Source organism: Lithobates pipiens, unplaced genomic scaffold (assembly GCF_037356315.1).
Source record: "Lithobates pipiens isolate NorthernLeopardFrog02 unplaced genomic scaffold, aLitPip1_a1.2 Scaffold_19, whole genome shotgun sequence".
Classification (NCBI taxonomy): Eukaryota; Metazoa; Chordata; class Amphibia; order Anura; family Ranidae; genus Lithobates; species Lithobates pipiens.
Genome location: NW_027507764.1, coordinates 414810883 through 414823062, shown reverse-complemented (window position 1 = coordinate 414823062; position 12180 = coordinate 414810883). Strand labels below are relative to the sequence as shown.

The window sequence follows — 12180 nt, the reverse complement described above, 5'->3', positions numbered from 1 at the left end:
CTTTTTATGACAATAACTTGCATATACAGTGGGGATGGAAAGTATTCAGACACCCTTAAATTTTTCAATCTTTGTTATGTTGCAGCCATTTGCTAAAATCAATTCAGTTCATTTTTTTCCTCATTAATGTACACACAGCACCCCATATTGACAGAAAAACACAGAATTGTTGACATTTTTGCAGATTTATTAGAAAAGAAAAACTGGAATATCACATGGTCCCTAAGTGTTCAGACCCTTTTCTGTGACACTCATATATATTTAACTCAGATGCTGTCCATTTCTTCTGATCATCCTTGAGATGTTTCAACACCTTCTTTTGAGTCCAGCTGTGTTTGATTATATCAATTGGACTTGATTAGGAAAGCCACACACCTGTCTATACAAGACCTTACAGCTCAAAGTGCATGTCAGAGCAAATGACATGTCAAAGGAACTGCCTGAAGAGCTCAGAGACAGAATTGTGGCAAGGCACAGATCTGGCCAAGGTTACAAAAAAAATCTGCTGCACTTAAGGTTCCTAAGAGCACAGAGGCCTCCATAATCCTTAAATGTTTGGGACGACCAGAACCCTTCCTAGAGCTTGCCGTCTGGCCAAACTGAGCTATCGGGGGAGAAGAGAGGTAAAGAAGAACCCAAAGATCACTGTGGCTGAGCTCCAGAGATGCAGTCAGGAGAAGGGAGAAAGTTGTAGAAAGTCAGCTATCACTGCAGCCCTCCACCAGTCAGGGCTTTATGGCAGAGTGGTCCGACAAAAGCCTCTCCTCAGTGCAAGACACATAAAAGCCTGTATGGAGTTTGCTAAAAAATACACTTGAAGGACTCTAATATGGTGAGAAATAAGATTCTCTGGTCTCATGAGACACAGATAGAACTTTTTGGCTTTAATTCTATGCGGCATGTGTGGAGAAAACCAGGCACTGCTGATCGCCTGGCCAATACAGTCCCAACAGTGAAGCATGGTGGTGGCAGCATCGTGCTGTAGGTTTTTTTTTTTCAGCTGCAGGGACAGGACGACTGGTTGCAATTGAGGGAAAGATGAATGCGGCCAAGTAAGGGATATCCTGGACGAAAACCTTATCCAGAGTGCTCAGGACCTCCGACTGGGTCGAAGGTTTACCTTCCAACAAGACAATGACCCTAAGCACACAGCTAAAATAATGGAGTGGCTTCACAACAACTCTGTGACTGTTCTTGAATGGCCCAGCCAGAGCCCTGACTTAAACCCAATTGAGCATGTCTGGAGAGACCTAAAAATGGCTGTCCACCAACGTTTATCATCCAACTTGACAGAAGTGGAGAGGATCTGCAAGGAGGAATGGCAGAGGATCCCCAAATCCAGGTGTGAAAAACTTGTTGCATCTTTCCCAAAAAGACTCTTTGCTGTATTAGATCAAAAGGACCGTGCTGGTCGGGACCCCCGTGAGTCCGGCCGCGGGGATACCCGCGATCATCTTACGGGGCGGCTGAACAGAGAAATTCTGTTGTAAACAGCATTTCCCCATTCTACCTAGCAACTAGTGATGCTGATCTCTGCTCCATGTGATTGGAGCAGAGATCAGTGTTCACTAAATGAAAGTCCAGCCCCCCACAGTTAGTAACACACCCCTAGGAATACTTAACCCCTACACTGCCACCCACTGGCTAACCCCTTCACTGCCAGTGTCATTTACACAGGAATCGCTGCATTTATATAGCAGTAATTGCTGTATAAATGACAATGGTCCCAAAAATATGTAAAAAATGTCCGATGTGTCCGCCATAATGTCGCAGGCACAATAAAAATCGCTGATCGCCACCATTACTAGTAAAAAAAATGATTAATAAAAATGCCATAAAACTATCCTATACTTTTGCAAACGCTATAACTTTTGTGCAAACCAATCAATAATCGCCTATTGCGAATATTTTTTTTTTTTTTACCAAAAATATGTAGAAGAATAATTGGTGGTCTGGTGGTACGTTACCTTTTTGGAAGGGGTCCCCCTGCAGGGGGTGCAGCAATATGGAAGGCACAAAGAGGATGCTGGCAGCATGCGAAACAGCCAGCGGCCTTTTTTGGGTGGTCAAATGACATCATGGCGGCCATTTTCTCTTGGACTGGCTGGTCTCCAGCCATGTTTGTGTAGCCGATGATATCACAGCAGACATTTTTCGTTGATGCTAAAGACCGTTAGAACCTTGTGGAGATGTCAGAGCTCCTCCTCTTCCTCCCCTATGCTTCTCTTCCTGTCCCGGGATATTTGAAATGGACACCGACATTGTTGTTGCTGGGTCCCGAATTGCGGCGCTCCACCGTTTGGTAGGGTGAGTTTTTGAGGGTCCTTGTGTATCTCCATCTCTGCTGATAGGTACCCTGGCCATTTGGGTGTCCCTTAGTGGTGCCAAAGTTCCTTTGTACTACAGGGTCTTCTTCCCTATGGAGCCTCAGGGTCACGTCTCACCCACTTATCCCCTCATTGAGGTGGCAGGTCCCTCAGAACCCCAGCTTCCTATGGTTGCGCTGGTGATCCTTGAGTCATTAGTATCCTGGGTGGAAGTAGCATGTGGGTAAAGACCTGGGGGGGTTTAATATCTCGCCTCCTGACCCGTCCGATAGCGAGTATGAGTCCTCTGCGGTGTGGTAGACGCACTTGTTACTGCGGTGCGGGAGACTCTAAAGATGGGGGATGCGACTGACAGGGCCACAGACGTGTCCAATCGTATGCATAAATCTCCTCACACCAAGGGTGTTTCCTTATCTGTCTTATTTTGATAAGTTTACCTATAAGGAATGGGAACGACCAAAATCGCCCTTTGTGGTCCCCAAATGTTTCTCAATAGGCTATCCCTTTGAAGAATCACTTTTTAAAAAAAGTGGACTACCCCACCAGTGGTTGACCCTTCTGTTTCCAGTTTGAATAAAGCAACCATGATACCAGTACAGGAATCCCCGTCCTTTAAGGACCCGGCTGACAGGAAAGTGGAGGCTGTGGCATGCAGCATGCTTACTATTGCTGGGTCGGCATTACGTCCAGTTTTGTCTCCGGTCCTGGTTTTACAGACCTTAACTGAATGGGACAAGCTTTTACGCCAGGGTCTGGGTAGGGAGCAGGCTCCCGCTGCTTATGTTGATTTTTTGAACCAGTTGGTACATGGGCTACAGTATATTTGTGATGCAACCTTCAATGCAGCTCCTGTGCTGTCCAAGCTTTCTATTTCAGAGGTGATCATTAGATGTATGCTATGGCTTAAGGAATTGGTCGGTAGACCAAGCCTCTAAAAAAAAATCTATCGTTGATCTGCCCTTTCAAGGTGACCGCCTGTTTGAGGCTACCCTGGAATACATCATTAAGGGTGTCACAGGGGGGAAAGAGTACCTTCCCTGCCTCAATCTAGGAAAGGGAAGGAGGCTTGTCGCAGACAGGGGCCTTCCTTCTCTGACCTTAAGAAATTCTTCCGAGCCCCCGGGACTGCAGATAAAGGTAACCGATCTCTCAAGTCTTTCCCAGCAAGTTCCAAGCAATCTCGGTCTGATAAGCCTAGGGCTGGCTTCTCCGGATCCACTGACAAGACTGACAGCATGAAGGACTTGCTGGGGTGGGGGGATATCTTCGCTGGTTTCCAGATTCAAGGACCTCCTTCGTGAGCGTCAAGGGGGTTCACAAATTAAACCTTTTGGGGGTACCAAAGATGGGGGACATAATTTGCCCACTTTGGGGGGGGGGGGGGCCGTGTCTCCTTGTGTGGGTATAATTCCTGTGAAGGTTCGGTTGACGTCCCGAACTACCCTAGGTCCCCTCTAGACCTCTTCAGGAAACTGGGCTACCTGGGTCTCACTATGGAGTGAATGCTGACCAGGTTAGTAGTTTTTCTTCTCAAACATCATCCCCTTCAGCAGGCTCAGTTCAACGGAAAGTAACTGAGGCTCGTGGCAATCTCGCAAGTTCATGTGGTATACGCCACAGTCGTCTTAATTTCACTGCAGGGCCAATGCATTCCTCTTCTGCGGTGCCTGCAAAGGACCGAGGGCAAAAGTCTTCAGGTGGCCGTAAACGTCCCTTGGAAGCTACCTCTAAAGAGGACCAGTTGTTCCCGAGGGCTGAGCTTCCATCCTGCTTTACAATAACTGGTTTTAATGGCCTAGCCAATGAAAGCCAGATACTGAGAGATGGAGGTCTGTCCGGATCAGTGATCCCTACTATGGTGAAGGCGAGAAAGTAGACTTCTAGTAAGATATACCATTGCATGTGGAATAGCGGGACATTTCTTGGTTGAGGTCGATTGACATTCATCCCTTGATCCCTTTTTTTCGGATCTTAGCTTTTCTTCAACAGAGCGTTGAGCAGAAGTTGGCTTTGACCACCATCAATGGCCAGGTGTCTGCCTTAGCAGTCTTCTTTCAGCAACCCCTAGCCACTCACTTTTTAGTTAATTCCTTCATTCACGGAGTCTGGTATGTGGCTCTGCCTGTACAATCTATTTTGCCGCCATGGGAATTAAACTTTGTGTTATCGGTTCTCCAGAAACCTCCATTTTAGAATATTTGGGAGAATCCCTTACCTACGTTGTCCCAGAAGGTGGCATTCCTGGTGGCTATTACCTCGGCCCGCAGGGTTTCGGAGTTGGGCGGCATTATCCTGTGGTAGTCCTTATTTAGTCCTCCATAGGGATAAAGTGGTTCTTCGTCCCATCTGTAATTTTTGCCCAAGGTTGTCTCTGACTTCCAGGATATTGTGTTGCAGTCCTTGTGTCCCTAGCCAGCTCATCCCAAGGAATTTACTTGGCATACCTACGATGTCGTCTGTGCGATTCAGGTGTATCTGGAATCCTTCCAGAGGTCAGGCTCACTTTTTTTTGCTTACACAAGGACCAAGAAAAGGGCTGGCCGCTTCTTTGGCTACCTTCTCCAGATGGATCAGACAGACTGTGACTCATGCCTAATCTATTAAGGGTCGGGTTCCTCCTTCCCCTGTCACAGCGCATGTTACTTGGGCACTTAGTACTTCTTGGGCCTTCCGTCATCAAGCGTCAATATCACAGGTTTGCAAGGTGGCCACTTGGTCATCAGTGTGTACTTCACTAAATTCTATAAAGTAGATATTTTGGCATCTGCATCTCATAAGGGGTCTTTTTTTCTTGAAATATTTTTTATTTTAGATGGGGCATCTTTTATCCTGGTTGGGGCTCTCGTGGTTAGCCTTGGGTTATTTTGCCCACCCCTCATTTTTCTTTGGCATTGCTTTTAGACATCCCAATGGTCAAGATTAAGGAGGTGCTGTCTGACGATAAACGAAAGAAAATGGGATTTTTGTACTCACCGTAAAATCCATTTCTCTGAGTTCGTCGGACACATCGCCCACCCCTCTATGGAGTTTTTGATACTTCTATTACGGCTTGCTGCTAAACTGAATATCTACAGCAGGGAGGGGGTTAAATACTGAGTAAGGACAGCCTATGGGCATAGCCAGTTTTTTTTTATTCTGCCTAGTCCCACTCTTGCAGAGGCGATATAAACCAATGATCAAGATTAAGGAGGCGCTGTATCCATCGATTAACTCAGAAATGGATTTTACGTTGAGTACAAAAATCAATTTTTTTTTATTCTGCTACACACACATACACAATTTGGATTACTCTACCTGTGGTGTTTGACTGTACATTGATATATTTTTCCTCATACTTCTTATACTACCATTTTGTATTTGAATGTTACCTCTGTTACTTTGTTATAACTTTATGATGTTGTTGCGTTTCATTTTATTCTGAGTGAATGTTGATAGAATAATACTGACTGGAATAATACTGACAATTAGGAGGGCAGTTTATAGGTAAATAATGTGTTTCCATTTTGCATCTTTTTATGATGCTCCTCTTACTCTTAGGAACCAAAAGAGGTGCATGATGAAACAAGAAGTGTGCCCATTTCTAAACTCGATCGCAGTGCAAATCTGGCTGTTATCAAGAAGTATATGGACGAGGAAATGGCACGGTATGAGTACAGTTTTTAATAGTTCTTATAGATTATCTTGAAAGGTTGTAGATTTTTTTCATAGACTTCCTTTTTAACAGATTTCCTGACACTCTGGTAGTGACATGGCCTGAAGGAGATGCAGTGGTGGAGAACGAGGAGAGGTTTGCTGGAGCACCTATAGGTAAATAAGATTAAAAATAATTTAATGTTAAAAATTCTTTCAGATTTTTTTTCCCATAACCAACAATTGTCTGTTATTCAGTAATCGTCTTTTCTGCAACCAAGATGAGTAAGATATGCAGTGGTTTTCATTATTTGATGCTTAAGCATTATAACATTTCTTTTTAATATTGAAAGCAAAATTTAAGATGTAATAAACCCAAAACCAAAAATTTATATTTACTTGCATGTGGTGGCTACATTAATTTCTTTCTTAGGCTTTTTTCATTCTATTTTCATCTCGTGATCTGGGCAGTAATACATCTTCTGTGCTTCCAATGTGGATAAAGGAGCACAGAGGCACCTTTGGACAGCGGAATTGTTAATCTAGGGCAGGGATATGCAATTAGTGGACCCCCAGCTGTTACAAAACTACAAGTCCCATCATGCTTCTGCCTCTGGGTGTCATGCTTGTGGCTGACAGTCTTGCTATGACTCATGGGACTTGAGGTCCGCTAATTGCTTATCCCTGATCTAGGGGGAGGGGAGTGTTATATGTAGTAGATTTAGATACAATAACAAATTGAAGCCAAACTCAAACACATTATAAGCATTTAAAGCAGAAGTTTGTTCCTTTTGGGATGAACGGTTTACATACACCCTAGTTCCAAAAAGGCTGGTTTGTTGTGTAAAATCTGCATAAAAGCCGAATGCAATGATTTGAAAGTTTCATAAACCCATATTTATCTTATATTCACCGATTGACACAGCTTCTCTCTTTAGACCATTGGGTTGTTATGCCACCTTGAGGAGAGGAATAGGCATTACATGTTAACATGTGATAATAAAACTAGAACTTTCTAGTTCCGCCCAAAGGGGCGGTCCCTTAGGGAACAACCCCCAAGCATGCTACTGCAGCGTCAGTTTTATTTTGCCTAGTGAAGGAGAAGGACCTAGGAACCCTGACTGGCCCATCGTTCCGTGTTTTTTTTCTGCAGAAGCTTTGCTTTCTGTGCAAGACGAATGATACTGTGATCTGCCATCAACAGCCGGCTGGTTGACAGGCTGGATACCCTTATCCTTGTAGTTTCCCCAGCCTGGCCAGCGAGTGTGTGCAGGTCGCAGCTACGCGCTAGGCCGGCAACGACATACCTCGGCTTCAGAGGTGGTCGTGAGCTTTTATGCTTCGGGGCGCACATATGACCAAGCTACTGATGTCTACGTCAGTGTGCCGAGGCCAGCAGCCACCCTGTACTGATCCGAGAGTGGGTCTGTGTGGAATGTCTCCCAGCTCTTCAGGACTGGTAAGTACAGCTCTCCCTGCCTCAGTGGGGCTGAGCAGCTGGGCACTCCCTAGGAGGTCGATTTAGTGGTCCCTCACCTCCCTCTCTTCTCTCCCCCCCCCGGGGATGCTGCATGTGGCTGCTGAGCGGTGTGTGTCTGTACAGGGGCTTTCGGGGGGGTTCAGCATTCTCTAGAGATAGCATGTGTCCCTGTAGTCCGGCGGCCATTTTCCCAGCGGTTTATGTCCTTATGCTGGATGCTTGGCGGCCATTTTCTTTGAGCCCGAGTACATTGCAGAGCGGTTTCAGTGCCATAAGCAGCAGCTTTGAATGACACAGAGCAAATTCCTCTGCACCTGGGAGCTGTCAGAGAACACGGGCACTACTTGCTGGGCAGCGCAGAACCTGTCAGGGTGGTGAGTCCTGTGGGAAAGAGCCCCTCAGCCAGCAGCAGTTAGGAGGGTGGGACTATCACTGTCCTAAGTCCCCAACAGGTGGCAGACAGGGTAGGGTAAGCATGGCTTCACAAGCTGGAGATTCTTCCTCCGAAATCCAGGCGATTGCAACCGGTTTGCCTGCGGAATGCACAGTGCCTCTGGACGCCTTGACGGCGGTCCTCAATTTGTTTGTTGCCAAGATGGAGGCGGTGTGTGGGCGGCCCCTGCCCCCCGCCCTCCGGGGAGAGCTCTGACGCTGACTCTGGCCCTGCTGAGGCTGGTGACCCCTGCTCTATTGTTTCAGACGACGCTGACCAGGACCGTTCGGACAGTGAGGATGAGTCCCTGTCCGGGTCGGTGCATGATAGAGCGCTTGTTGGAGCACTTATCACAGCTGTGAGTGATACCCAGAAAATTCAGGAGCCAGCAGATCCCTCTGCTGATGTAGCAGGCCTTTTTGGGTCCCGTAAGGCAGTCCGTTCACCTAAGGTGTTCCCGTATCTGACTTATTTTGACAAGTTCATTTACAAGGAATGGGGTCGACCTCAACAGACCTTTTCAGTCCCCAAATATATGGCGGTACGTTACCCTTTTGAGGAATGCCTTCTCAAGAAGTGGTCAGCTCCTCCGGTCGTGGACCCCCCCCCCCCCCCCCCCCCCCCCAGTATCCAGGTTAAACAAAGTAACCACGATCCCAGTAGAGGGAACTCCTGCTTTTAAGGATCCCATGGGCAGGAGGGCCGAGGCAGTGGCTCGTGGGCAAAACTGTTGCACCGCGAATTGGGAGAACAACGGGCTTCTCCTGTCTGCATGGAACTAGCAGACCAACTAGTGCAAGGCCTTAAGTACATTTGTGACGCGGCCCTGGATACCGCTTCAGTGTCAGAAGTGGTGCTAAGCCACCTGATTTGGTTAAAATGCTGGTCGGCTGACCAGGCATCCAAAAAGGCCCTGACGGATCTACCCTTCCTTGTTGACCGGCTCTTTGGCGCCTCTTTGGATGACATTATTAAAAATGCTACAAGTGGTAAGAGTACACTACTCCCACAGGCCAGGAAGGATAAGGAGCCACGCCGTAGGCAAGGGCCCTAATTTTCTGCTCAAATGGCTTTCATCCACCTGGAGCTTCGGGCAAACGTCCCCAGCCCGACAGGACGGCTTCTGAAGGACAAAAGCATCCCTGGAACCGCAAGCCTATCAAGCCTGCAAGCAAAAGTGCTACCACATGAAGGTTTGCCTTTGGGAGTTTGCAGCCTGGTGGACCTCTTGACTGCCCGACCAATGGGTCTGCGATCTGATTTTCTACGGCTACAAGATTGAGTTCCTCTCTTAGCCACGAAACAGATTCTTCCCTTCCAGCATACCCGTAATCCCGGATCCCTGGGGGGCCCTCTTGGGGGCGATAAGAGAGCTGCTGAATCGTGGGGTGATAGTACCTGTTCCTGAATTGGACCGTTTCCAGGGGTTCTATTCAAACTGTAGTTCCCAAGAAGGAAAGGGGTATGTCTAATCTTGGATCTAAAAGCACTCAATCACTTTGTGAAAGTGCAGAGGTTCACAATAGAATCAGTTCGCTCAGTAGTCGCTGCACTCCATCAAGGGGACTCCCTGGCTTCTTTGGACATCCAGGATGCATACCTGAACATACCCTTATGCCTTCAGCATCAGAGATTTCTGCGATTCGCAGTCGGGGAAGCCCACTACCAGTTTGTAGCTCTTCCCTTTGGTTTGGTATCAGCCCCCCGAGTCTTTACCAAGGTATTGGCTCCTGTTTTGGCATTGCTGCGACAACGCGGGATCGCGATCGTGGGTTACCTAGACGATCTCCTCCTGAGAGCATCTTTCGCCTCAGAATTAGAGGAGGATGTGGAAATCACCATGCAGGCCCTGCAGGAATTTGGGTGGCTATTGAACCTAAAAATGTTGCTGATAGTACCTAGGCTTGCTGCTGGACTCTATGGAAGCGAGTGTTTCTCTCTTCAGACAAGCTTCAGACTCTCAGAACCGCAGTAAAACTGCTGATGTACTGCAAGTGGTCGTCGTTGCGCTTCTGCATGCGAGTCCTTGGACTCATGGTGGCCTCCTTCGAGGCAGTACCATATGCCCAGTTCCAAACCAGAGTTCTGCAGAAGGAGATTTTGATGAAGTGGGACAAATCTACGTTGTCCCCGGATCGGCAGATTCAAGTGAGCCAGTTAGTCAGGGATTCCCTAATCTGGTGGCTGAGGTCCCTGGTACTTCAGACCAGGAAGTCGTTCCTACCTCTGAAATGGACGGTGATCATGGAAATCTTCTTGGAAGATATATCATCATACCTGGAAGGCCTACATCTCCAGGTGTGAGGAGAAAGGATGGCGTCCACGCTCCTTTTCTGTATCCAGGATCCTGCTGTTTCTACAGCAAAGTGTAAGCCGGAAATTGGTTTTAAGCACCGTTAAGATACAAATATCAGCTTTGGCTGTCTTTTTTTCAGCGACCCCTGGCATCTCACTCTCTCCAGTGAGCACTTTTGTTCAAGGGGTCCGACATGTAGTTCCTCCGGTACGTCCACCGTTACCCCCGTGGGGTCTGAATCTGGTGTTAGCGGCGCTTCACAAACCGCCATTTGAATATATCAAAGAGATTCCCCTGTTGACTCTTTCCCAGAAAGTGGTCTTTCTAGTGGCCATCACTCGACCAGGAGGGTTTCAGAACTGGCAGCCTTGTCTTGCAAGTCGCCCTATCTGGTTATCCACAGGATAGGGTGGTGTTGTGTCCACAACCATCTTTTCTGCCAAAGGTGTTTTTGGCGTTCCACATCAATGAAGGATTGTGTTACCATCTCTGTGTTCTAAGCCGACACATCCTAAGGGGGTGGCCCTCCATTCCATAGACATTGTTCTTGCTCTGTGGGGTATTTATCTGTCACGGCTCCCTTCCAGAAGTCATACTCCTTGTTTGTTCATTTCGGTGGCTGGTCTGAAAAAAGGCATGGCGGTCTCGTCGGCCACCTCTTCCAGGTGGATTAGACAGATTGTTGTACAGGCCTACGCCTTGAAGGGGCAGGTGCCCCCTTATCGGTCACGCCCCACGCTACAAGGACAACTGTAACGTCTTGGGATTTCCAACATCAAGCGTATGTCACTCAAGTGTGTAAAGCAGTGACTTGGTCGTCTGTTCACACTTTTACAAAATTCTACAAGGTAGATGTCAGTGCATCGGCTGATGCCTGTTTTGGCCACAAAGTTTTGCAGGCGGCTGTATAATGGCAATTGCACATACATTTTTTTTCCTGTGTTTTTTTTTTTTTTTGGGGGGATAAAAACGCAGTACCTTTAAGTTAATGCACTGTTGCATTTGTTTCCGCAGTTTTGGTGCGGTTTGAGGGTAGTGCTTCTCTGTTGAGGAGCACGCTGTTTTTTGTGTTGGTTATTCCACACACTGTAGTTTTTTTGTGGGTAAAGTTTGTACTAGCTCCCACATGCCATGGTGGGTGAAGTTTTTTGCTGTTTTCCCACCCCTCGTTTTGGCACTGCTTGGGGACGTCCCAATTGTCTAAAGAGAGAAGCTGTGTCAGTCGGTGAATATAAGAGAAAATAGGATTTTTTGTAATCACCGTAAAATCCTTTTCTCTGTAATTCACCGACCGACACATTATACTGCTTGTTGACGTACTGAGGCTGTAGTAGCATGCTCGGGTTGTTAGCTAAGGGACCGCCCCTTGGGCGGAAATAGAAAGTTCTAGTTTTATTATCACATGTTAACATGTAATGCCTAGTCCTCTCCTGAAGGTGGCATAACAACCCAATGGTCTAAAGAGAGAGGCTGTGTCAGTCGGTGAATTACAGAGAAAATGATTTTATGGTGAGTTCAAAAAATCCTATTTTTATTCACAGTAGAAAATAGAAAACATGAAAATGTTTAAACTGTGAAAATGTACAATTTTAGGAAAAATAGGATCATTTTGAAATTCATGGCAGCAACGAGTTTCAAAAAAGTTGGGATAGGGCAGCAAAATGCTGGCAAAATAAGTGGTGCTAACATATACAAAAACATGTTTGGCCAAACTGCTGATTGGAAGCTAAACAGTGGGGACCTTGAGTGGAGAGTGAACAAGTCTTGCTTTTTGACTGCTGAGCTGCATTTTTATGTTCTTTTGGGGCTTTTCCTTGTAACTTTTGAACACCCTTTTCTGACACTTTTTAGACAGGTTTATTTTTCTTTACTTCCTTCAGCCTACTAAGTAAGGGGAGTGGTTAATTGGTCACAGGTTCTTGAGGCCTATATAACCTTGTGTAGAACTCATTGTGAGCCTGCTCATCTTTGAGTCTGCTGGAACTCTTTCCAAGTGGAACTGGTCAAAGTGGTG

The 12180-nt window shown here is 46.7% G+C and overlaps 1 protein-coding gene across 3 annotated transcripts in view; it reads left to right on the top strand.

The window, feature by feature from the left end:
* The window catches only part of SMCHD1 (structural maintenance of chromosomes flexible hinge domain containing 1), a 621656-nt gene that overhangs the window by 239321 nt on the left and 370155 nt on the right, over positions 1 to 12180 (top strand). For all 3 annotated transcript variants that reach the window (XM_077492529.1, XM_077492527.1, XM_077492528.1), the window contains exons 15-16: positions 5865 to 5971; positions 6052 to 6134. In XM_077492529.1, coding sequence (XP_077348655.1) covers positions 5865 to 5971; positions 6052 to 6134 — 190 coding nt within the window. The remainder of the gene's footprint in view (positions 1 to 5864; positions 5972 to 6051; positions 6135 to 12180) is intronic.